General features: G+C 33.8%; 3 protein-coding genes and 1 long non-coding RNA gene across 6 annotated transcripts; 2 read left to right on the top strand and 2 right to left on the bottom strand.

Annotated features, from left to right (window-relative positions):
• Nucleotides 1-1,480: 1,480 nt before the first annotated feature.
• On the bottom strand, nucleotides 1,481-4,070 carry LOC125497636 (galactoside 2-alpha-L-fucosyltransferase-like). The gene is made up of 2 exons (XM_048645143.2): nucleotides 3,527-4,070; nucleotides 1,481-3,185 (listed from the first exon to the last, which is right to left on the bottom strand). Exons 1-2 carry the CDS (start codon nucleotides 3,795-3,797, stop codon nucleotides 1,714-1,716), a joined length of 1,743 nt encoding a protein of 580 aa, XP_048501100.1. The 5' UTR covers nucleotides 3,798-4,070; the 3' UTR covers nucleotides 1,481-1,713.
• A 1,430-nt stretch (nucleotides 4,071-5,500) lies between these two features.
• Nucleotides 5,501-10,412, bottom strand: LOC104892321 (hypothetical protein). Of its 3 annotated transcripts, none has more exons than XR_007274639.2 (9): nucleotides 10,086-10,412; nucleotides 9,498-9,628; nucleotides 9,236-9,290; nucleotides 9,001-9,058; nucleotides 8,697-8,791; nucleotides 8,490-8,593; nucleotides 7,778-7,906; nucleotides 6,492-7,644; nucleotides 5,501-6,275 (listed from the first exon to the last, which is right to left on the bottom strand). XR_007274639.2 is itself a non-coding variant. In XM_048645145.2 (9 exons), exons 2-8 carry the CDS (start codon nucleotides 9,626-9,628, stop codon nucleotides 6,639-6,641), a joined length of 1,578 nt encoding a protein of 525 aa, XP_048501102.1. In that variant the 5' UTR covers nucleotides 10,086-10,412; the 3' UTR covers nucleotides 5,501-6,275; nucleotides 6,607-6,638. The 3 variants fall into 3 exon arrangements, 2 of the variants coding, with proteins under 2 accessions (XP_048501102.1, XP_048501101.1); XM_048645145.2 differs by having other exon boundaries at nucleotides 6,607-7,644; XM_048645144.2 differs by having other exon boundaries at nucleotides 6,626-7,644; nucleotides 10,086-10,409.
• Nucleotides 10,413-13,472: 3,060 nt separating this feature from the next.
• Nucleotides 13,473-14,953, top strand: LOC125497374 (uncharacterized). Its single transcript, XR_007274010.2, has 2 exons — nucleotides 13,473-13,952; nucleotides 14,638-14,953. It is a non-coding gene; the product is annotated as an uncharacterized LOC125497374 (long non-coding RNA).
• A 5,448-nt stretch (nucleotides 14,954-20,401) lies between these two features.
• LOC104892316 (alpha-amylase/trypsin inhibitor) lies at nucleotides 20,402-21,259 on the top strand. The gene has a single exon (XM_010678212.4). The coding sequence runs from the start codon at nucleotides 20,462-20,464 to the stop codon at nucleotides 21,092-21,094; it is 633 nt and encodes a 210-aa protein (XP_010676514.2). The 5' UTR covers nucleotides 20,402-20,461; the 3' UTR covers nucleotides 21,095-21,259.
• Nucleotides 21,260-26,869: the final 5,610 nt, after the last annotated feature.

Genomic DNA, 26,869 nt, shown 5'->3' with positions numbered 1-26,869 from the left:
ACCTGAAGAAAAATGTAGACTACCTGAAAAAGAATAAAGACCAACTGAAACCCAAGTAAGTCTAACTGAAGCACAAAAACCCACTGAAAAACAAAGAACACTAACTGAAAACAAAATGAAGACTACCTGAAAAAAAATTGGAACCACCTGAAAAAAAATGAAGACTACCTGGAAAAAAATTGGAACCACCTGAAAGTCGTCCGACCAAGATTATGATCGGACGAGTCCGACACAATACGTTCTCTATTCTCTTTCACTTATTTTTGCTTAACTTAATTTATTTTTGTTAATTAACTTATTTTTGCTAAACTTATTTTTACTGAACTTATATTTGCTGAACTTAATTTATTTTTGCTGAACTTATTTTTACTGCATTTATTTGTGCTGAAACTTAGAGTAGATATTTGTTTAGCTAAACTTGCTTACTTCTTCCGAACTTAACTTATTTTTACTAAATTTAACTTATTTTTGCTGAAATTAATTTTACAAAATTTATATTTAACGAATTTAACTTATTTTTACTGATTTATACTTGTATTTACTGAAACTTATTTCAATAAGTTAATGCAAATACAACCTCAATTTGATCTTTTATTAAATGCTCAAAAGTCAAACTCATATAATAACAAAAGGACTAAGAGGAGAACTATATAATTTTCTTTTTAACCTTAAAGGCATTACCATCATGCAACATCTCCATTGCTCCTTACAATATGAGCCGCACTATTTAATACTTTCTACGTTTCTTTTTACTTGTAACAGTTTGACTTTTACACTATTCATCAACTCTATTTAGTTTATCTTTAAATGATTTATAGTTAAGGAAAAACATATTTATGTGGGATCTTATTAAATTTGTTTGAGCGTATATTTTTCGAATACTTACTTTTCGTAATTTTTAATTATCGATATAATTGAAATTATACATTAATAAGCATGAAAGTCAAATGGTTGTAAGTAAAAAGAAGCCATATGTATCCCTCCAAATCGACCCAAAGAGATCGTGATGAGAAGGTGGGATATACAATAGGAGTTTAGAGCTTCAGTCTTTCCAAACAGAATAAAATTATTTTATATTCAAAATTATAGTACTCCCTCTGTTTTTTTTTATCATTCTCACTTTCCTGTGCGCGTCTTCCAATGCACGTTTTAAAACTTAAATATCTTTCATTATATATTAGTAAAAATTATAACGATTGAATATTAATAAAGTATTAATTGAGACGAATCAAACAAGACCCCACATGACTATGTTTTTTCTTATAAATTGAAAATATTTGAGAAGATTCTCTCTATACATGAATAGTGTCAAGATTCCAAGTGAGAAAGATAAAAAAAAACAGAGGGAGTATTATACTAGCCAAACAAGATAACTATATAACTCTGGTAGTTTTACTAGCTTATGCCGATAATCTTTGAGCCAACTCGAGCCGATCATGTATAAGTATTAATGAGTTCAAGTAAAACCAAGAGGGCAATATATCAACTTCAACTCAACTCACCTTTTTAATACTCCTAATCCACATAATAGGTAAATAGCAATCTTCGGAACCCCTAAGATCAGAGGTAATGTTAATATCACTAGACCATCACCTGCTGCTCGGGCTAGCATAATAGTGCTATTTACCTACTGTTCTTTAATCGCCCAAGCGTAGAAACATATATACTACATACATACCAAATAAAAAAAATGTGTTATATACATACCATAATTCAGTTTAATTCATGCATCTCAACTAACTTAACTCCCCACCACACATCCTCACAAGTGTTTAAATGAGCATAAAGATTAGTAAAATTATTAATCTTGTTCTTACCCTCACAATCATATTGTGGAGGAATATGAAAACACGGCTCCATAGAAAAACCTTGTTTGCATGGGGAATCTTGGAACTCTTTTCTCCCTAATCCAACCATAATCCATGGTTTTAATCCCCCTAAACTTTGGGCAACATACCCAAAAGTGGACTGAGGGCTAGTCACTAACACATCACACAAACTTAGAAGATAAATTTCAGCCCATGCCTTCATATTATGCACATTGTCACCAAATTTCTGCAACTCTTCATGGCTTGGCTGATAAACTCCGACCATATCTCCATTCATTGTTGGCCTTGTCCAGTACATACTCCTCAATCCTTCCGCATACTCGGGATATAACGATGCAACTAGAACAGCCTTTGATTTTGAGGTTGAGTTTCGCAATGGAGAATACAAAGATTTTTTTGTATCATCAAATGAAGGCAGTATGTTATAGTTTTGGGTGCATGCTAAAATTTGTGACATTATATTTTGGGACGGAACTTGTTGATGGTCAAATACCCTAATTTGCAATCCAATTTTTTCATCTGCTTTGGCTAAGTAAGCTTGATAAAACCTTGTAATTAGTCCCCAAGCTTCATTAGAAGGGTTGAAAAGGTAATGACCCAAGTGGTGAAAAACTGCATCTTTCTCTGGAAACATTCTGTTTAGTTCTTCCTTAAAGGATGATATAAACAAGGAAGGAACGAAATATTGGTCCGATAGTAGGATTAAAACCGGGATTTTTTCTAAACTCGAAAGAATTTTAGTGCAATGGAAGTGCCGAAGATTATCATCACCATGTCCATGTTGTAGATCAAGGTGAAAAAATGAAGGAATAAACTTACCCTCCCCTGAATTTACCCTGTTTTTGAAACTTGGTAGTTGACTCCAATGGTTTTTATGTGGGAAATTTTTTGGTAATAGCCATGTTGAATTAGGAAATGGTTCACAAAAGAGGTCATCCATTTCGGCCTCAAACTCAACGAGGAAAACTCGATTTTGAAGAAGGGAATACAAGAAAGCCGATGCCATACTAACCATTCTATTCCCTAAACCATTGGCAGGAGTCCAAACTAGGTACTTGCATGATGTGGTCTCACTATCATTCATGTAATGTGATCTTGAGAGCTTATGTATGGAACGTCTGTAGGACGATGATTGAGGACCGCACTGAGCATGGAGTTCTTCGTAGCTTCGTAATTTAGTTATCAAATAAGGAGATGGTTTATATGGTTTGTTTTTGTGGTATGAAGAGTATTGGTACCTGCTTATGCATGATTCTTTATCAAATCCAGAAGCTACGAGCTCATCAACCAATTTTTGTTGATCATTAATAGGGATGCTACTAGTATTAGTTGGTTTTGATGAATTGTTGTATTCCCCTGTGAATGAATCAGTAATATTTGTGAGCGAGAATTATTTGAAGAAAAGAGAGCAATGATATGGAATCAACATATTTGTCCAAGTTCCATCAGAAGTTTACTATATCTTCTCGTAGATCTTGAATAGTTAAAATTTGGCTTGTTCGTAATTACTATTTACTACTCATCTCCAAATGATTGCGCAATTGTTTTTGTCTTTAAAGTAGACGTTTGATCATCAATATCTTTAATTGAATATTAGAAAAAAAAAACTTTAAAATGATTAACATTTGTAAAAACACATAATTTGGTGAATATATACTATATAGGACTAATATGAAGTGCAAATAAAGAACCCTTACCTACAAGAAATGGTGTAACATCCTGTGAAATTCCTTCCAAGAGCTCAGATGAGATGTTTTGTGCATTCTCCTCCAAAGATTTTGTAGAACTGTCAACCGGCGTCTCGAAAAGATGAATCTTTGAGTTCTTAAACAACAAAACAAAAACAGGCAATGATATGAAACAAACTACCATAAACGATGTAATTCTTGTATACTTTCTTACATCACTAACCCTCTCAGTAAAATGATCAACGAATTTCAATGTTTGAGAGATTTGAAGAGTTCTCATATTTCCTAAGAAGATATAATGATTAACAGATTAAGTTGGCTGAACACAAAATTGATGTAAATGTACTAAATGCGTGCATATTGTATGATTGTATCCAACAATTATGTGAGCAATGAATAATGATGCACCTAATTGGGTGAAATATATGCATAGTCAAAAGAGTACTGTTTTCTGCAGCTGTCTTAATTTAGAGGACTAATTCTGGTGATCATAGCTCTCTTAAAACGGCATAATTTGGTGCGATATAGGAGCAAACCACATGTGGATGTGGTTTAAGTGGAGAAAAGTGGGGTTTTCTTATCCTTCAATTAACATGGAGAAACGAATGAAAACACACAATTTCCAAATGCAACGTGCTATAAATTTAATTTTAGTAGCATCTAGTTGCTGTTTTCTTTGAATAGTAAGAAAAATTGTACAGCATAATGTATTACTTCCTTACATTTGAAATGAGTGAAATACTTTTCTCTTTTATGTAGGAGCTTTTTGACAGAATTGTTTCACTTATTTAGAACAAAGGAACTAAATCTTTTTAATTAAGAAGAATCCATAAATAAGACATCTTTTTGTGTCATCTCGAGTCTAACCACTTTCAACTCCCAATTTGATAAACCATGTACAATGTACGGATAGGCAACTCACTACACATGTAAAAAAAAATTTGGACGGGATATGTATGCAAAACTTTGAGGAGACAATAGTGTATATTATTTGGGCTGTAAATAAATCCATCAAATTTACTAATTTGTCTTCAAACACTTGGTGGCAATGATGCGAGTTGAGTCCGAGTTTAGGTTAACTCGACTCACTAACTTCTTGAGTTGAGTCGAGCTCATGCAAGTTGAGTATTGACCAAGCTTTGACCGAATCTTTTAGTCGAGTTTTAATCAAGTCAATCTTAAGTAACTCGTAAGCTATCTTATCTTATTAGTGTCCTAGGATAGAATTATGTTGGATTTAAGCATTTTACTTTTGGCAATAATTAATAATTGTTTTTTCGAGTTTCTCATGAGTTTTCGAGTTGAGTACCATATGAATCAGCTCTACTTCACAACATCTCAAGTCGAGCTCGAATTGAATTCGTTGATCAATTCGAGCTCCCTCGAATCAAATTTTGACCAAATCGGTATTGAATAACTAGTGAACTGTCTCATCTCATTGCCATCCTACATTTTTGCATGAAAAAGAAATGTCAGCCAAATGGAGTTTAAGATAATATTAGAAAAGGTACTACGATGGAGTGAAGGAGAAAATTTCATAAAAGCACGCGTTCTTCATTGTGGGAAGACTGGATGAACCAATTATGTTGATTAATTGAACGACACTTTTGCATAATCTTTGCTTCCAGATCTTATTGACAATATACTCCAGTAATACTTCATGTCAGACAGAAGAACATTTTATCCGGAAGTTAGAGGTCTTATAGTTATTTTAATTGTCGAGAGTAGAATGTCTCCATCCGATCAATAGAATAAGTTCTAGACTTGGAGTAATATTATACTACTACTCAACAAATATATGATCCATGTTCCCATTTGTTTTCTAAGAACTACCCTATATATAATACTATGTGACAATAGCTTTCCAAGTAGCTTTTAGAGTTTGTTATCGTCAAAATAGTAAAAAGTAAGTTTTCTTAGAGATAAATTAAACTAATTTAAACAGACTTTTGGGATACCTTGTGACAGTTGACTAAGCATATCTTGTTGGAAAAAGTTTAAAATGTAGTTTTGCATCGTCTAATAAGAATCAGACCTCATGAGTTCATTACAATCCAACTTCGCACTTGGCTAAGTGAAATGATCTGACATGTAATCACAAGGTGCCATCGTAACCAAGGATGTTTGGCCTAGTGGTTAAGATTGAAGTGCTGTGAAAGATAGGTCATAGGTTTGAATCCCCCTTCCCCTTCTTTGTACTTTGTATTGCCTTCATGGCTCATATGGATCAGGAAAAAAAAACAAGGTGTGATCGTTCTTGGACCAAGCGACCTTGCTTTGGAGGTGAAGTATAACAACATTTCTTCATGCTTTTTCTCGAACAATGGAGGAAGAACTGTTATGAAGCAGCAGAATTATTCGATACTCTTTCTTTTATTCCAAAGTTCATCACTGGTGAGCCAAACAGGTTACAGTAACACCAAATGGTCAATATAAGAAAAGTGGGTAATAATGCTTTAGCAAGCTAACAGAATACCAAGAGAAAGCTTCGCTAACCCCTTGTATTTTATCAATCTTGAACTTCTTTCTTCCCTACATCTAAAATTCACGATGAAAGGTAATCTGTACATCTTCTAGTAACGTGTCAGCAAAAACTTTGTTCTCTACTGTTCAAGGAAACTTGATATTCTTTATTGTCACGATCATATTTCGAGACCTGCCTTTTGATTCCAGATTTACCTACATAGCTTGACTCTTGACCTCAATTCCTCGTACTAGTTGCTACCTATCCAAGAGCCGCCAAAAACAGCTTCAAAGTCTGCAAGTACATAATAATTTCTCATTACTCAACTTGCATGGTTGCTTTTGATCTAAAATGAATCATAAAACTACCAAACGAGACATATTTCAGGCAATCACAAGGAAGTATGGCGTGTATATATACAGAATTTTAACTCTAGAACAGGAAGTTGGTGAAAAACCAAAACGAAGAAAAAAAGCCTACAACAAGCACATATTAGCACAGAGGTCACACCTTTTTGTATGATGTCAGGTCTCAGAGGACCACAACACCATATCAATTCAGTGAGTAGTTCATGTAGGATTGATTTTAGACAACATCTCAATTTCGGGGAAGAGGAAATGCATACTCTATAGTTTAGAAGTTACCAATAGGCCTATATCATGATATTGACATTGTCTTCAAGCAAACACCATCACCCGAAGTTGCAATAGAGTTGCCGCATTTAAGACCACCAAGATCTGCTTCCATGTCAAAAGAAGGTTCAAGGCATCTCTCCACAGGCTTGTGAGTAGCTGTAGTCTCAGCTCTTCTAACACCTCCACTTCCAACCTCTTTCCTGACAGAACTGCTTTTCCCTGAATTTCTCCTCCTTATAATAGACGGCATGCTAAAGCTCATAGCAGAATTCCTTAGTATTGATTCTGGACTACTGCCACTGGCAGGGGTACTTACACAGCTAGTAGGTGTAGAGAAATACAATGGGCTATTAGTTTGTGCATCATGGCTCTCTTTATAGCCAACTTCATATCCCTGGCCAGTCTCGGAAATTCTTAATCCAGGTGGCTCATAACACAGATTACCGTAACTGATATCTTCAGAAAATGAGGTACCTTTAACTTTGTTTTTCTTCTTGCCGTGAGAATCATCTTTGCTGAAACCAGACATTGCTAAACTCAGGAACGACTTGTCTAAATTTACAAAAACCTGATCAACAGTGATGCTATCACTCCTTGGCCTTTTAGGAGAGTCCAGTGATAACATAGTTAGAGGAGTAGCCTTGTAATTTGTCAATGTAGAAAAATTTAAAGAAGTATCTACAGTCACGGTACTAGATAGCTGAAGATTTACTTCACCAAGGGCAGAACCATTTTCATCAAGCAACACCCTGCTTGGTCGATTTAGTTTAGCTTCTGATCCATAAGCTTTTCCAGGAGCGATTCCAAGGGATAAGGTGGTAGAGCAAGATTCAGTACCATAAGTTGATGTTGTGCAGCTATCTTCATAAAAAAGTGCAGCTGCTTTGACTCTAGAGAAATCTAAATTCCTCTCGGAGCAGTTTGTTTTAGGTTTATTGTTTATGCTCTGTGTAAAACCAGGAAGCAATTTCGCATCTAACCTCTTCTTTAGAGAGCTATTCCAATGATTCTTTATGGCATTGTCTGTCCTGCATGGTTCCAGTTACTAAAAAGTCAGAAGAAACATTATTTAGAGGTGAAAATTGATTCCACCAGAACAATGAAATGATCGTCTCAATACGCAGCCAAAATTGACATTGCCGTCAGTTCCTGTACAAATACCTTCCTGGAAGAAATCTTGCTATCTCTGCCCACTTGTTGCCATATATCTGGTGGTAGTAAATAAGAAGCGATTCTTCCTCCTCTGTCCAGGCATCTTTCTTTATTGCAGGGTCAAGATGGTTGTGCCATCTAAAACGGAACCAAAAATGAGAAGCTGGCAATCGAATTCATGACTTCTATTTTGGTTGAAGTGAACAGAAAGAGAGGATTTATAGAGACGATTTGCATATGATAATAGAGCAAACATCAATCTTTTATGCCTATCATGTTAGCATCTGCACAAATTTCCGCTTGGATATACTTTAAGAATAAGAGATACTCCATAAAATGAGTCATAAACACAGTATTTATCAATTAGAGTAGGATAAAATAAGCAGATTGTTTTGATTTCTTTCTTCTTTCGAGTTTGACCACCCAAAACATTAAATCTCAAATCTATATTTCCATATACATTTACTCGAAAGCGATTCAAAATGTACAAGCACATTGACATAGGGAAATGAAACCTTCAGCTAACATCTATTGCTGTCTATATGTACTAATAGAATAGAGAGAAAAATACAACCGGCAACATCATTTCAGACGACATTGAGAAGAAAACATCACATTGGAGCATATCCTTCTACAGATATTAGTGTAGTATTAAATGTCAGCGACTCAGCATTCAGGGATATAATGCACTAGAAGAAGAGATAGCCTTATTAGTTATTACCTCTCCCGACATTGCTTGCCTATCCGACCAGGCAGACACTTTGCAATAACAGACCAGCTTCTGCAACCATGTTTCTGAACCATCTCAGTGATACAATCATCTTCCTGAAAGGTGCGATAGAAAGTCAGTCACGTTATCAATAAGCATCAGCAACATAAACCAGCACAATATCTAGGGTCAAAAACAGATTTCGACTGTTAAATATACCTCCTTTGTCCAAGGTCCTTTAACCAATTCAGGATTAAGTACTTTTTGCCACCGATGTAGACATTGCACATCTGTCCTTTCCGGAAAATGCTCAGCTGTGGGAAAAAAAATCATATATTCATTAAACAGCTCATAAGCATTGAAACAAAACACAAGATTCGCCTAACACAAGATTAGGCATTTATTTTATGAATCATTACTAAATTCGGATTGGTTGCACTGCCATCAAGGCTTATCAAATTAAGACAGAATCCTTAAACAACCATTATTCAAAGAAAGCATGAAACAAATAGTCTGTGCTCACCTATTTTTTTCCAATTCTTTCCATTGAACTTCCTCACAGCGGCTGTTAGAAGGTTGTCCTGTTTTTCAAGATCAATAAGCCAACATAAGGAACACCATTCATAAATTACATCACTGCACATCTGATCGAATATTTAACAAAAAGAACAAACAAAATTACAAGAAAGCGTAAAATATAAAGCATTGTAACAGATATAAAGGTAGCATAAATGATCAGAAAAAAGCCTAATACTCACCTCTTCCTCAGTCCATCCTCCCTTTGATGACCGTCTTGTTGCGCCACTTATCCTCCTGATAAACAAAACAACCACATATTAACCTCTACAAAATCATACGTATTGTTATTTCAATACTAAACAACAGAAACATCTTCTCAAACATACAAACTAAAGAATAAACATTAAAGTGAACATCAAAGATCATGTAACTGAAACTGATAGTTTCCAACTTAAAATTGCACAAATACCACAATCATAAACATGTATAGGAGTAATATACCCGTGCAATGGAGTCGATCTCGGAGTCACATTATCACAACTGCTACTTGACAACGATGAACTCGAAGCAATCGTAACACCATCAGGAGACCCTAAATTCGACCCATCATCATCTTTCTTCACCTCAATCATCTTCATTATCCCCAAAATCATTACAATTTAACACCAAAACATTAAAAATCATAATCATGAAGAAAAAACAGTATCAATTTATTAGCGTACAGCAAACGAATCAAAACAAAAATTTAAAAAATTGAATTTTCTGGAAACAATGTATGATGCACAGAAAATCAATCAAAAAAAGGCAGTCATTTCAGTTTTCTCGAAGTTTTGATCACGATTCACTGAATTCATCGCAATCACAAACTCTGTTTCTGCAATCAACTTACTAAGAGTAATAAAAGCAACACAAATTTGCAACGTTCAAACTGAATTTAATAACTCGATATCATTAAAGAAGTTCCTCCATAACCGACAGCAAAAATCATCCGTTACAAGATGAATAAATTAAAAAAATACGAAAATCTTCAAGTAAATTTAAGTATTTTTTATCTACAATCTTACTAAATTGAATTTGAAATGAACTAACCTCAAAATTCTGAGAAATTGTAACCGCTAACAGATGATCAGATAAGGAGAAAAGAAGAAAATTTGAAAAAATCAGAGATTTGTAAGATTTGTTTGGAATTAGGGTTTAGTTTTAGGAAGAAGAAGAAGCGGGAAAATGTAGGAGAGAGAAAAAGGTATGGAGTTCTAACGGGAATGGGAAAATTAATGTTTTGTTCGGCTTTTCAATCTTATGGTCTATGTCTCTCTCCTCTCGAAAGCTTACGTTAGAAGTTACTGCTCCACACCTTTGTAACGTACACTAGACTACTAGTACGAGTAGTAGAGGGGTTCTCACATCTCAGTTTCTCACTAGCGAGTAGCACTGTAGCATCAACAGCCGACAAGTCAAAGTGAGAATATGGAATTAAGGCTTGTTCTCCCATGGAATGATTAGTATTATTACTATATACTTCATCTGTTTCTTTTTACTTGTAACAGTATGACTTTCACATTTGCCAATGCATAATTTTAACCATATGTAAGTTTAATTACAGATAAATAAAAATTATAAAAAGTATATATTCGGAATATATATATACATTCAGATGAATCTAACAAGATCCCACATGAATATGTTTTTCATTAACTATAGATCACCAAACATAAACTAAGTAGAGCTGGTGAATAGTGTAAAAGTCAAACCGCTGCAAGTAAAAAGAAACGGAGGAAGTATACGCGATCCCAAATTTATACTAAAGTTTTGCATAAAAGTATCAAATTCTTTTTAGGAGTTCGTGTCGAGAATATCGTTATTGATATCTTTCTCTTTGAATGAGATCTCAATTCCAGCGACGGTTTTATTAAATATCTAACAACTAGAATCCCTATTTTTTCTCATCCAGTTCCTCCATCACCGCGAATTCCGGTTAGATTCAGGCATGATACACTTTTTAGTTTTTGGAAGAAACCAAGTATTCTCTTTCGGATCCAAGAAATAACTCTCAGAAATCTTTTTCCTTTTAGAAGATAGAGGAGCGAAATTGAATGAAGTAGTTTTGTTATATCTTCTTTACTTGTTACATTTTCTATTTATGGAAACAAATGATTAACTTTAATTGACTTTTTTTTTATATAAGTAAAAATATTTCTATTATACTACCTCCGTTTCTTTTTAATTGTTACACTTACACTTTTCACGCATGCCGGTGCACTACTTTGAGCTTTTATATCTCTAATTTTGTATTTGTAAAAAATATAAAAACTACATATCAATAAAATACATACTAATACGAATCTAACAAGATCCCACATGACTATGTTTTTATTCACGTATAAATCACAAACGAGGGTCAAAGTGCAATTTGTGAATAGTGTAAAATGTCAAAGTGTAACAATTAAAAAGAAACGGAGGTAGTATAAGCCAAGGAGGGAGCTATTGTGTCCTCTTTAGAAAGTCCTTTTTGTCCTTAGCTAAATATATAATTGGATATTCAAATCTCCTATAATCTATCTTTTCCTAATTTAAAGATGGGGTCAAAATTCCAATGATAAATTAAACTAAATAAGGCATTAACAAAGTAACTTGACACAATTAGAAAAATGGTTATTTAATTAAAAAAAATTACAAATTTAAATTGACTATAAGACCTTATATCTAAATGTTCATTACACTTTCTCATCACTTTATATTAGTTTGTACAACAATAATTATAAAATTGCACTTCTAAAATTATATTTAGATAAAATTTATTAAGAACAGGTCCAAACAATTGACGCATGCATCGCGTGCATAAAAGGCTAGTAGTCATTATGGTATGAGATTCAGATTCAGATATTGCTATATGCTTGGGAGCAAGGAGGATCACCCTTGCAAGAATCTAGTTATTAATGTAGTTCGATTGGTAAAGTTTAATTACAATTGTTAATGATTATGAATTTGACTTAGGTTTGGGCTTTGTGCTCCACACTCTCTCATATAACTTGGGGAATACTATGGTAATATAGTCTAAATTAATATTTCTCATAGTGCTTACTTCTCTATAAGCTGGGTGGAAAGATTTGGATTATTACACATACTTGATATATAGGAGTAGAGATGACCAACAGTACAGGTCAATCTAGCCCATCCCACCTTTTGGGTTGTGTTGGCTGAGCGCGTGAAAAGTCCGGTCCATCACGACTCGAACTGTGAAATTGGTGGTGGGATGTGGGACGAATTTTGTTGAGCCCAAACCACGAAAGCACGCTACTAAAACCGCCCAGCCCGATCCACGAAATCGGTCCAGCATGAGCCATGAATCAGCCTATCCTAAGTAATTATTCAACCAAATGTGTATATTTTGATCAAATTGTATATATTTTAATGAATTTTAAAGGTTTTATGCAACGATTATGAATGATTCCAATGATTAAATAATTAAAAGAATCTCATGTCGGCCCGCTAGGTCCACGAATAGCCATAACCATTTCCAAAATCGTGAAAATTGGTAACAAACCAGTGTGGGCCAAGATTTACTATCCCGTGGACCAGCCAACCCAAATCGTAAATTTCACATCCCCGACCTGGGTTGTAAAAATCCCAACCGGGCCCGTTAGGGCTCGAGGACCATCTCGCTCAGCCCGCACTAGCAGCCCTCTAGAGTCCCTCCATCAATATAACCATCAGATAATTGTAATTCATGCTAGTTAATTAGCAAGTCGATCTCCTTGAATCATTGTTTTAGTACCTTAGGGCTTAGATGAAATACTTACCCCCACACTACTCACTTAACTACGTGATGTGAGTGCATCCACTAATTGTCTCTTTCAAATTCATGTAATGTAGGCTCTTTCACTAACTTAATCAATTTTTTTATTTTTTTATTTAACTTTATCTATCCAAATAACCTACACTATCTTGTTATTTACTTTTGATATTTGTGTTAAACCTATCAAGATAATTATTAATTGAAAATACAACGCGTATGATGAAATTTAGCATAATGGATCCTTTAAATTGGGGAGGGATGTTATGTCCTATAGTTCGCCTTTTTACAATCTTGTGAAAAAGTCTGAGAATAACTAGCCAAAAATAGAGAGAAACAAGTTTTAAGAAAGGTATCACATAATTTAATTAAGGCACCAATTTTTTTAAAAATTAGGACAAATAATTTGAGAAAAAGAGAGCAATAAGGTTAAATCTTGTCCGTTAGTCTTAACTTATCAATTCGTCGTCGAATCAGTTCAAAGATCAGCCTAGTCATCTCATTCTTCTATTTTTTTTTTTAAATCGGAAGTAGAGCCTAATACTATTACAACCTAACAGATTACAAAGCAAAATGAAACTAGAGGAGCTTCATTTACTCTTACATACGCTATGAAATAAAAACAAACGATTACATACTCAGACCGACTTAGACTAGGCTTAGGCGATGGTAGGAGGGTGTGGGAGAAAGGTTGTGACACAACAAGAATCCGTATTTTTACCGTCTGCATTTACCGTCCGCCTATATTCGCGGACGGTAAAATTAAAATTACCGTCCGATTTGCATCAAACGCTAATTAGCGACCGTTATCCCAAATTTACCGTCCGATTTATATCAGACGGTATTTACCGTCCGTTTTCAGAGGATTTATCGTCCGTATAGCGGACGTAGAATTCCGACGATTTCGTACCCCTTTTTCTCTCCTTATTTACTTAACCTTTCTTTCTCTCTCCTCATTTACTTAACCTTTCTTTCTCTCTCCTTATATCAAATTCAAGGAATCTTCCTTTCTCTCTCCTCTTCTCAATTCGACGGTTCTCTCTTCTCCCTCATCTTTCTCTCTTCTCTCTCATCTTTCTCATTCTCTCTCATCAACTCTCATCTATTCACTCTCGTTTCTCACTCATCTCTCCTCCATTTTTCTTTCTTCTGGATCTGGAAAGGTTAGTTTTTGTGATTTTTTCGTTTTGTGGGTTTTTTTGATTTTATGGGTTTTTTGATTTTTGGTTTTTTTGTTTTTCGTTTTTTTATTTTGGTTTTTTCTTTTTTTGTTTTTTTGGTTTTGGTTTTTGCTGTTTGATTTTGGTTATTTTGTTTCTTGATTTTGATTATTGTTTTCCAGTTTTTGTTACTAATTTCGATTTTTGCATTTTCAAATTTTTCAATTTTCGATTTTGTTTTTGGGTTTTTGGATTTTCGGTGTTTGATTTTTGGGATTTCCGTTTTTTTTTTTTTTTCTTTTGTTTTTGGTTTTTCTTAACTGATTGATTGGTTTCATTTTTGTTCTTATTCATTTTAAGTTTTTGTTCTTTTCTGTTTTTTCTTTTTTATTCTTCCTTTTCGTATCTTTGTTCTTTCGTTTTATGGGTTATGGATTATGGGTTGGGGATTTATTGTTTGGGTGGGTGCGGTATTTAGGGTTTTTAGGGTGGGTGGGTTTTTTGTTTGGATGGGTGGGGTTTTTCTGGTTTTCCGGTTCATGAGGTGGGTTGGGTTCGAGTGGGTGGGGTTTTTTATGGGTAATTTGGGTTTTTGGGTGGGTGGGGTAGGGTGGATGGGCGATTTTTTGGATGGGTTTTTTTTTTTAATAATTTGGTGTTAACTAATTTTTATTTAATTTCAATGCAGATTTGTTCAAGTACTGTATTTGTTGAAGAGTTTGGTTCCAGATTGCTTTTGAAGATTTCTGATATACTCCGTTCCATATTTTCCAGATTTTGAAGAGATTGGATCCAGTTTTTAGTTCAAGTAATATTTTCCTAGATTTTAGTTAATTTTATTCCAGATTTTGAAGAGATTGGTTTTGTTCCAGATCATAGTTGATGTAATTATTTTTTTACATTTTAGTTGAAGTAATTTTGTTCTAGATTTTTGTAAGATTTCAATTGGGATGTAATATATATTGTATTTACCATTATAATTAATAAAAAGATTAATTTTTAAATTTTGGTTCCATTGTTTCTTTTCATTTTTATATTGACCAGAAAATTTACCAAAAATTTGACATTGACAAGTTCTGACAGAGCCGTACATCATCAAAGGAAAACACAAAATACCTTCACATTAGCGTCTGATATATAGGACTAGCGTCCGTTTTGACGGACGCTATTTACTGTCTGACTTTTTCAGTCGGTAATTAGCGACCGAATACTGGGCAGACGGTAAGTTGATAAAATCAGACGCTAAAAATTTAGCGTCCGCTTAGCGGACGCTAATTGGAGAATTAGCGACCAGGTGGTTTGCATCAGTCTCTTACCGTCCGCTGACGGACGCTAATCTGTTTAGCGTCCGATCCCGCGTTTTTAGCGTCCGATTTTGGCGGACGAAAAAGAGTGATATTCTTGCTGTGTGACGAGGCAGACCTGATATGAGAGGGAACCTATTGAAAGACGACACCCAAACAATCTTCGAAAGTAGATTACCATGACTCAGCTAGTAACCCCCATTGACTACTAGCCACAAAATCTCAAGGTCCTTGAACATGAACACCTTCCTGGGAATCAACTGATTAAAGTAACCAAGAAGCTAAGTCACCTCCTTCGGTGATGCCTGACCCTTTTGCAAGGGTAACCAGAGTTTAGTCTCGCAAGACTAAAACCTAAAATGCATGGAAGTCATAATTTGCTCCAAATTAAATTGGAAGGCTTTCCACATGATGCATTTTTTAGGTGTGATGATGCCAAAGGTCATCACATAAATTGCGGGTGAATTATATGGAATAAAGTCACCCAATCTACGAATCCAAAGATCTAACTGTGCAATCTCAAACCTAGAAGAACTAACCACAATATGATTAAAATAATCACTACCTCTCATCTTACACAATACTTCAACCCCTACAGAAGCATACATTGATCTGAATAAACCTAAATGAAAACGGAAAGAAATAGCATAAACAAGATACACGAAACAGACAAACGTCCAAAACATAATACCACACCAAAACCAACACCACAAAGTCGTCGAAAATTGCGAGAAGTCTACACGAGCCAACGATAGCGTCCTTAGCGAGCCAATCGAACCGACAACAACTAACATTAGGGGGGGGGGAAGGGACACTAAACTCTAAATCTCAAGACTATAACAAGGGGATGGAGAAGGGAAACCTATAACTTACTACTTCGACTTCGAATAGGGAATCAGGGAAGGGAAAACTAATTCTAGACCTAAAGTACTGATAACCAAGGGTATAGGGAGAGGGAATTATCCTAAAACTAAGACACCTAAATCAGGGAGAACGTTATAGGCACACAAAAGGGGAAAGGGGAAAGCTACTGGACAACATGTGGTGGGCGACTCGATTGTGGGGGAAGGGGGAAGAGCTAAGCTACTACAGGGACGTGGGAGGGGAAAACGACTATAACAGGGAGACGTATAGGGCAACTGCCGGACTGGGGAACAAGGGAAGGGGGTAAAACTAACGAACTAGCGAAACGAAAGGGGACTGTGTGGGGGACACAACTGCTTGATAAGTTTCACTACAAGAATGAATGGCTTTTGGTATTTGTATTAAGTTTGGATGTGTTCCTATGGAAATTGCAATTCATTTTTTATCTCAGATATAGTAAATGTGGCTCTTCCTTTAAATATCCTGATTTGTTTTTTGTAAAGTGACTCTTCCTTTAAATATCTGGACTAATTTTTTTTCTCATTGTTAGTTATACTTCTACTTTGTCTGTTGTGTGTTAAAAATTTATACATTGTAATTTATAATTTGTTATCTTTTATTTTAGGGGCTTAGTAGCGAGGCGACTCGTGATTGGGCAAAACAGTAGTAGCAATGACACGTGGAGGAGATCCTTACGTGAAGCTTGAGTTGGAATGATATGGACTAACATTGCGGGTTATGACATTTTCTATAATGTGAAAGAACTACAATAGTTATGGTTTTTTTAGCTTGTGAAACTTTTGACAGAGTCTCTAGACTTTTTTATCGTATTGAACCGTTAGCTAAGATTGTAGATACTTTTGTTATTGGTACTTGTGTTTGCACATCTATGTAGTTATGAATTATGTTTTATCACGATATTCGGAGTGAGTGGTATATGATTTACAGGTATATATAGTGAATGCAAAGCAAGAATGGTCACATAAAATGTAACAATTTGGTCCGGCAAAAAACGAAACAAATAAGTTCGTAAAAAGGTGCTATAAAAATCATTTAATAAAAGAACACCGACAAGAATTATGGTCATAAAATGTGTTGTAAGAAATGCATGAAAAAGAATTGCGACAAGAAATATTGTCGTTAGTGGTGTAATGAAATAATTCCAAGAGTATAATTGCGACTGGAAATTAGTCGTAGTTAGGTCAACAATGACTTCCAAGAAAGCGATTTACGACGAGAAAATCTGGTCGTAAAAAGAATTATTCGAATTTGCAAAAACTCAATTGCGACAGGTAATCTCGTCGTAGATACAAACGTTTTGCGACGAGTTTTTTACCTCGTCGTAAAATATCAATGACGACGGCTCATTCAAACTGGTCGTAATGTTTTTTGCGACGGAGCCTTTTGCGACCGCGGACGACGGTACGAAAATCTCGTCGTAAAAGGCTTTTGCGACGAGAAACTGTTCATTAGCAACCGAATTTCCCGTGGTTGATGAGGGTTATTCTTGTAGTGTTTGTTAATTGTTGGGGGTTGTCCTTGTCTTCAAGGTGTTGGGCATGGTCCGTATAGTTGGATAGGAATTTCGGTTTTGTTTTATGCATGGAATAGAGCGTGGAAGTGTGTGGCAAAAGGTTTCATGGCTGGAGTTTATTTTATCTGATTTTGGTAAAAGGATAATTGTTCGAGATCTAATAATGGTTAGATTTCAGTTTAGCTTGGTAATGATCTTATCAATCATTACCTTGACAAAAAGATATCTGAAGACGGCTTCCAATTTGTTAATTGGGTTTATAGCTCGTCAACTACATTAAGCTTCTCCTTTGAGAAGGAGAAGTCAGTATTACCCGTTCAAAAGGGTATTGACTATTGAGTCACCGAGGAATGCGACTCTTCCAAGAATCATGATTCAAGAATTCCATGTGACAAAAGGTCACGGGAACTAGTTAAAGTGCAAGTTCCAAATCTCGCTTGTTTTTCGTCCCTCCGATTGTTAAATCAGTCCACTCCTTCCTCATCTTCCATCATTGTTATAGTGTTTGTCAACCATCAACAAAAGAACTTCAATACACTTATTTCACAATACGGACCTCTAGATTGAGCAGCTTTATCTAAGTTTGAGTTATTTATGTTATTGTAATTGTTATGTAACAACAAGTAAAGCTCAAGTTAGTTTCTTTGTTTTTATTTGGTTGCATTAGCGTTAGGATGTACTTTCATTTTTAATTAATGCAAAATTCTCCGTTATAAAAAAAAAGGGATCCCTCTATGCCTTCATAAACTGCCTAATTTCTGCAATTGAGATCCCAAAATAGAAACAATGAATTTGAAACCTACCAATTTGAGTGCTGTGCCTAAGTCCTAAGACCCAAGTCATCTCTAATGACACACCCAATCTCACCGAGTAGATAGGTGATCACTAGAAAATAGAGATAAATATGAAACAATTTTCTTCTTTTTGTGTAATTTCAAAAGAAATATTTCACTTGTTTTAGAACGGATATATATATATATATATATATATATATATATATATATATATATATAAAAGCTCATTAGAAATTTGATAATAGAACTAGTACTTTTTTAATGTATCTTGATGGGATAACCTTAGCTTGCAAAAGCACACTGACGTTGGAATGCTGTCGTTTGATGACATTGGCAACATTTCCTTTCAATTTTTTCTTCCATTATCTCATTAATCCACTAGGATACTAGCCTAATGGCCCATTAATGGTCTTCATTGGAAAAATGTATTATAAAATTTATTCTTCATGGAAATATAAGAAAAGGCCTTCTAATACTCCCACTCTCCCAGTGTTGGAAAGAAAGTTGGGCAGATAAAGTTTGGAGCTCCAATCCTTCAAGTCATTTGTGACTGAATACTGTTTATGTTATGTTAATGGGTTAGGCTTGATGATCCAAAAGGTAACAAAGGAAAGTTCTACAATATCTCGCGAAGATTTAGTTATAGAGCTTAGTATAAAACTGTATCATATTGAGAATCTATTTTTCATGGGGATACCGTATGGAGTCTTAGTGGTCATTTGGTTGCATACGGAAAATTACACTTCTTAGCAATATGTAATTCCCATGAAATTTCATTTCTTATGAAGAGTACATAACTGTTTTGGTTATATACTTTTACTATTTTATGAGAAGTGAAATTCCAGAAATTTGTGTGTTTTTGTTAACCAAACAATCCTTCATCTTTATATTTAACAAGAACTTACATTTCCTATGTTTTGTAGTATCAACTAAACGATTACTTATTCTTGAGTCAATGTTTAAATTTAATACTAGGTAGTGTGTATTTATATTATTATATACGAGTAATTTTCTTATGATGGTGCAAATAATAATCTTTTTAATAAAATTGATGAGTACATATTGAACTATACGTGTTGATGTGCGGATACTTCTAAATAAGTTTTATATACAACTTTCTTATGCATCACTTCATTTAATAAGAACAACATATGATAGCCTAGTGGTACATTGACATAACATCTGATATTAGAGGTCCCGGGATCGAGTCTTACCTTTTGTGAGAAGGATCCTCAATTTTTTCCCTTCTTGTAACTTGCAAGAGACAAATCACTTCTTTTGATGATAGATGATGCGATATTATGAGAAATGTCATACACAAGATAAATAATTCCATTTTTACTCGATAATATATAACTCATAATTGTTTCTGATAATTCTTATCAATAATATACTCCCTCCGTCCTCTATTAGTTTACCCGTATTCCTTTTAAGAGTGTCTCTTATTAGTTTACCCCTTTTTATTTTTTGCTATTTTTGGAATGGGACCACAAACTTTTCATCACACATAAATTCAATTTAATATAAAATAATAGTTTCTCTTTCTTTATATGACCCACAATATTATTTCTCCTAAAACTTGTGCGAAAGAAAGGGGTAAACTAATAGAGGACGGAGGGAGTACATCATTAGTAATATATGGGTACTCATGGTATGCATAGCGCATTTTCCATGCAATAATATTGCAATATTGATCGACTGATCAACATGCAAATCAAATCACCAATCACAACTCGGAACTAAGGTAGTATTTGACCCCAATTTATACTGGGGAAGTTTCACTTTCAGAAATACGTAAACACAAAAACAAGTGCGTGCATGCGCATTGGCCATTGGAGTATTGAAGTATATCTTGTAGAGGATAAGCAATGTCTTGGTCTTTCCAATATCAATATATCATTACTTAGTAATGATATGGTCTGCCTTTTCCTATGCTATATAAACCCTCAAATCCTCTAACTCTAAAACCCACCAAATCAAAACATCTAAACTCCAAAAAATACTCAAACTTCCAAGATGAACCACCTGAAATTCTTCCCCATTTTCTCTCTCCTCCTAGCCCTAACTTCCCTGTTCTCCACACCCACCAATGCAGCCATGTTTGTAGTGAGAAACAACTGCCCTTACACAGTGTGGGGTGCAGCAGTGCCCGGTGGTGGCCGGCAAATGAACCCTGGTGCAACATGGATTGTTTACGCCAACCCTGGGCAGACTGCAGCCCGGATTTGGGCCCGTACCGGCTGCCGATACAACGGGCAGAACGGGCTCATATGCAACACAGGAGACTGTGGTGGGCAATTCCATTGCACAGGCTATGGAAGAGGCCCCAACACCTTAGCTGAGTATGCCTTAAAACAGTGGAATGACCTTGATTTCTTTGACATTTCCTTGGTGGATGGGTTTAATGTACCCATGAGTTTTTTGCCCACAAACGGGTGCAATAGAGGGCCTACTTGTGCTGCTGATCTTAACGGGCCGTGTCCGGGTCCGCTACGGGCCAATGGTGGGTGCAACAATGCTTATAATTACAGTTACTCAAGGTTTTTCAAGGGAAGGTGCCCTGATGCTTACAGTTATCCACAAGATGATGCAACTAGCATGTATTCTTGCCCTTCTGGCACTAATTATAAGGTTACCTTCTGCCCTTGATTTATTCAAGGGAAACACTTGGTAATCTTAATTAAGCTTTCGAATACTCTACTCTTATGAATAAATGGATTAGTACTATCCATAATCCATCTTATGTAAGGAGCTGAGCTTGCAAATGTTTAATATTCTCTACGTTGTATGCAATATGATTGGTGTTATACTTTATATATGATCATATTGAGAGCTAGTTATGCTCACATTATGAGTTTGGAAGAAATAATGCTACATATACAAATATGTACTCCTAGACTGAAAAAACTTCATTAATCAGGTGAGTAAGCCACCAATTAAAAATTGACAATAAAGCTTAAATTCAAATAAGCAACAATAATAATTGTTTGTAAGAAAAATTGCCAAAAACTACCTTTTATAAATACTTTTTTCCAAGTATACCTTTTATGAAAAAAGGTAAAACAACTATCTTTTGTTTATCAAAACCTAATATATCACTATCACTTAACATATTGGCTCTATTTGGGGAAGCATTTTAGCTACCTTAAATAATAAGATGCTAACATATTTTAGGTGCTAAAATGATTAACTAATAGTGTTTGGAGAGCACCTAAAATAAAATTTCAGGTGGCTAAAACGACTTCAATGATAAGTTAAAAAATTTACCTTTTCAACATAAGGTGACTGAAATTTTGGAAAATCTTTCCAAAATTTTGATAATTAATTTTGCTAAAATAATTTATCAACTTATCAACTAATTTTGCCAAACAGTTAAACTAATCAATTATCTTATCAATTTCAATTTTATCTTATCAATTTCAGTTAACTTATGAATTTTAGTTAATTTTCATCTATAAATACCAAACAGAGCCAATTTAATCCAAAAGTTCGTTTTGTGGGCCCACTTATTGACTTATTAACTTTTTTCATCTTTGTTACACTTTCAGTGGCAGAATAACAAACAGAAGCAAAAGAATTTTCTTGTCTAAAGTAAGTGACAATGAAAATTCCAAAGAAACGCAAAAAGGCCGATTTCCATTTAACCTGATGGAAGAGAAATCCGAAACAAGCAAAATTTCTTGGAAAACGCAGTCCTCAATTTCCCAAAGCGGATTATGCATTAGGGTGCACAATGCTCATTGTACACCCCAAAAAGAACATACCATTTATATAAAAGAACATGAACTTTCAACAACTTTTCTACTTTAAAAAAGAATACACCACTTAAAATAAAGAACGTGTAAATTTATATTTATAAAAGAGAAAAGGTTATAATGAAAAGAACATATGGTAAATGATGAACATCTACATTCAAGGTAAAAAACATATACCTTCTAAATTTAAATTCGAATAATGAATCTTTAGTTGCAAAATTTAAGGAAGCAAATAACAATAATTTTTTAAAATTATAGACTCTAAAAATGATAAAACGACGTAGTTTAGAAAGGGTGCACATGCTCTACATGCACTTGGGTGCATGTACTTATTTGCGCTCAACTTCCCTCTTTTTTCCTTCCCATCTTTCCTTTGTTATGTGTTTCACCTTCTTCACTCCTCTTCAATTCACCTTAACCTCCGTATCAAATATAATTCATCTTGTTTTGATTCAATAATCTGACGAAACAATCGGGTTAAAAGCCCAACTGATTTTTAAAGCCATCATTTACTTTATAGAGAAGAGGTTATTTCCTAGATATTTATAACGAATACTAATTTGTTACACAATAGAAAGGGAAGAACGATTACATTTCAAGAAAATAATTGCGGAATTAAAAAATTGTTGAAAAGAAAAATCAATTTTTTTTTATAATCGAAATTGTAAACCCTAATTCATGAAATGACTGAAATTTATCTTTTAAAACATTTAACCTAAAATTTGTCAAAAGTCAACTAGGTAGAGATGTTTTTCGAACCTAATTTCAGATATTTCGGATTTTTTTTTTGTATTGGGTAGTATTATGAAATACAAAAATGCTTCAAAAGGAAGGTGTAACAGAATCAGAATTCATTGCTTTATCAAATGGATATTTGGATGGAATCCATCAAGTATTATTTAATAGGTTTTGGTAAACAAAAGATATTTATCTAAATTTGTTTTTTATTTTTATAAAAGTCAGTTATTTGTATAAATTAAAGTGTATACAAAAAGTAGTTATCGAAAATTTATTCATTTTTTTAGTTGTCTATCTATTTAAATCCACTAGATATGGGTAGATTCTTTTTCCTATAGACTAGAACTAATATGTAAATGTACGTAGCATTAGTAAGCTTGAAGCTTATATAACTACTAATATGAGAAGACCTCCTAAATTTGAAAGGTAATTTTTTTTCCTCCTATATATTTAAGTAATCGTTTTTACATGGCACAATTATCATCGGTGTATTTATTAATTGACTGTTTTTAGAAAATGCGGATGAGATTGGATATAATTATTTTGAAAATATGGATAACTTTGGTAAGGGGGACATATTTCGAGCTCACATTCTAATACTAAACGAAGTCGTACAAGATTTGTGATTATTTAAACGCAAACTCTTATAAAAGACGATCTCACGTTAACACTAACATGAGACCGTCCAAGTTTAACGTCGGGGTGGGGGAAAGAGATGGAGGCACGACGCTGGGGTGGGGGAAAGAGATGGAGCCGCAACTCAAGGGGTTGTCAGTTGGCGGCGAAGTTACATGTCGGCGTCGGCGAATAGGCTCCGAGTTGAGATCATCGAGGACGTTCTCTTCTATGAACTTCTGGCCTAAATACTGCAGAACCGCCGCCGGAGAGAGGCGGAAGCAAACAAGAGAAAAACTCCTAGGGACGACGATCTCGAACCTCTTGTCCATGGTAACCATTTGTTCGAAGTAGACCGTGATGTTGACGTGGGTTTGGATGAAGTTTCGGAGGTAATCGACGTCGTAGCTTGCACATACGTTTATCAAGGTGCATACGGTCCTTGGATTGTTCATTCTAACGACATTCATGAGGTTTTCTCTCTCCTCTTTCTCTTAATTTTGTCATTTTAAAGTTATAGTTATCATTTTTCAATTAGTTAAGGAATTTTAATAATTAGTTACATATTTTTGGCTCTTAGTTATGGTTTTCTGATTCTGGCTTTTGCTTAATAGTTATGAAATTCAGATATATAGTTATGATTTTTAGGTTATTAGTTATTAACTAGTATTTGGGCCTCGGGCGTTGTCCCGGGTTGTATTGTTTTCGAAATTTGATATGCATTTTTTTCCATTCCCATTAAAATATATTAAGGAAAACTCAACATTTAAAAGGTACAAATATAATAATGTGGACACTTAAGACATAATTAAAATTTGATTGAGATGGTAATTTTGTCATGTATAGTAGCAAAAGGTCATGGGTTCAAATCTTGTTGCAAGCTAATTTTACTTTTGTTAATTGACATGACTTATGTACACATTGGATAATTCTAGTGGAGTAACAGGGGTGCCATGATGTGGCATGTATACACTGTCATGCACTTAGGTATTTAATTACTATCGTTTTTTATATTAGTTATGACTTTTTGTTTTTTAGTTGCGATTTTATGGCTAATAGTTTTAGTACAGAAAATAACTGAAATATTATAATTATAGCATATGAATAATTATTTATTAATTTCACGAGTAACGATGGTAGTATAGGTGGTCATTAGTTTTATGTATCTATGCATTAGTAAACATTATTTTAGCATTGGTTATTTGAGGTTGCATAACTAATGCAAAAATTAGATTATTATTTAAGAAAGAGAGAATTAGTGCGTTAGTTTTTTTGAGAAAGAGAGGATTATTTATGTGTGATACTGAAATTATGGCTAATAAAATGCATTATAATATAATTTTTATGATATAATTAATATATACTTCAGCGCTTAACTAATATACTTGAGTGTTTAACTAATATACTTCAGTGCCTAACTAATTCACCTAGAAGCAATTTAAGACTAGAATAACTAATATGTATAAGCGTTTAACTAAATCTACTGATGGTTTGATGCACACGCGTGATGTTAGCATGACATCAGCGGTGTCACGTTAATACTAACGTGAGACCGTCTCTCCAAAAACGGACTCTTATTTAAAATAGTCTCATCTAAAAATCAGTCTCCGTTTCATAAATATTTAGTTACTTTAGTTTTTGGGGCAATTCATCATGGTTTTCTTACTTTATTTCTATTCAAATTTATAATTACCTTAATTCTACCAATTTACTTACCTGATATGTAACTAAACAATTTACAGAACCATTTATTTTACATCTTTCATATACAATTACCTAAAATTTATTAAACATAAACTATGTTCTTTTCGTCTCGTCTGATCTGATTTTTTCTGATATGATCTGGTCTAATTTTAACTTTTCTGATCTGATTTAAACTTTTTTTTAATCTGGTCTGATATGATATGAACTTTTTTGATTTAATATGATGTGAACTTTTCTGTTCATATTCTTATTATTATTAACGTCCAAGAAATTATTATTATCATTATTATCATTATTACTATTACTATTACTATTATTATTGTTATTATTATTATTATTAAGCAATTGTAGATTTTTTTGTCAACATCATTAAAATTTACAAATCCAGCACATATTTAATAAACGAGTCGTGTATGTTGACCCATTTACTTAAAATGTGTCACAAACTTTGACCCAAATCCATTTATTTCGTGTTGAGTTTTGGCTGTATTGCCGCATCATGTCATTTCTTACATCATAATAATAATAATAATAATAATAATAATAATAATAATAATAATAATAATAATAATAATAATAATAATAATATAATAATAATAATAATAATAATAATAATAATAATAATTAGAAAAAGAATTAAGGATAAGGCCTAGAATTTTAATTCTAATCTGATTTTTTCTAATCTGATCTAATTTCTTTTTTTGATAAGGCCTAGAATAACTTTTCTGATTTGATCTGATTTTTTCTAATCTGATCTAATTTCTTTTTTTCTGACCTGATCTTATTTGATCTGATTTTTTCTAACCTAATCTTATTTAATTTGATTTATTTTCTGATCTGATATGATTTTTTTCTGATCTAATTTGAAAATTTCTGATCTGATCTGATTAAATCAGAAATAAACACTAGAGTAGTAGAGTGCTTAAATAAGTTGAAAAGAACATAACCATATTCTTGTTATCCATCTAAGTACTCTTAAACTTTGTTTCGATAATAATATAAGAGGAAAAGAAAGGGGAGGAATAAAGGAGGAAAGGGAAGGGGAAAAAAGAGAAGGGGAAGATAGAGTTTCATTATTCTTTAGGAGGGATGCGCTTAGGCTATGTTTAGTTCACCTTATTTTTGCTTATTTCAAATCTAATCAGATCAGATTAGATCAGAAAAAATAAGTCCAGATCAGATCAGATTTAAAAATCATTATTACTATTAAATATCTTTCATTACATATTAGTAAAAATTATAATAATTGAATATTAATAAAGTACTCATTGAGACGAATCAAACAAGACCCCACATGACTAGATTTTTTCTTATATATTGAGAAAAATCTAAACGATTAGATCTTGTAATCAGATCAGATCAGAAAAAATAAATTTAGATCAAATCAGATCAGATAAGTTCAGATCAGAAAATTTCAGATGAACTAAACATAGCCTTATTAAAAGGAGGGAAAATGGATCATTCCCTTTCCTTCCCCTTATATCCCCCAATTTCTTATTAAACAAGGAAACTTGTTCCAAACAAAGTGTTAGGCTATGTTTAGTTCACGTGAAATTTTCTGATTTGAACTTATCTGATCTAATCTGAACTTATTTGTTCTGATCTGATCTGA

The sequence above is a fragment of the Beta vulgaris genome, chromosome 5, assembly GCF_026745355.1.
Source record: "Beta vulgaris subsp. vulgaris cultivar EL10 chromosome 5, EL10.2, whole genome shotgun sequence".
Lineage (NCBI taxonomy): Eukaryota > Viridiplantae > Streptophyta > Magnoliopsida > Caryophyllales > Amaranthaceae > Beta > Beta vulgaris.
The sequence above is the reverse complement of the archived record's forward strand: the minus strand, read 5'-3'. Positions and strand labels throughout refer to the sequence as shown.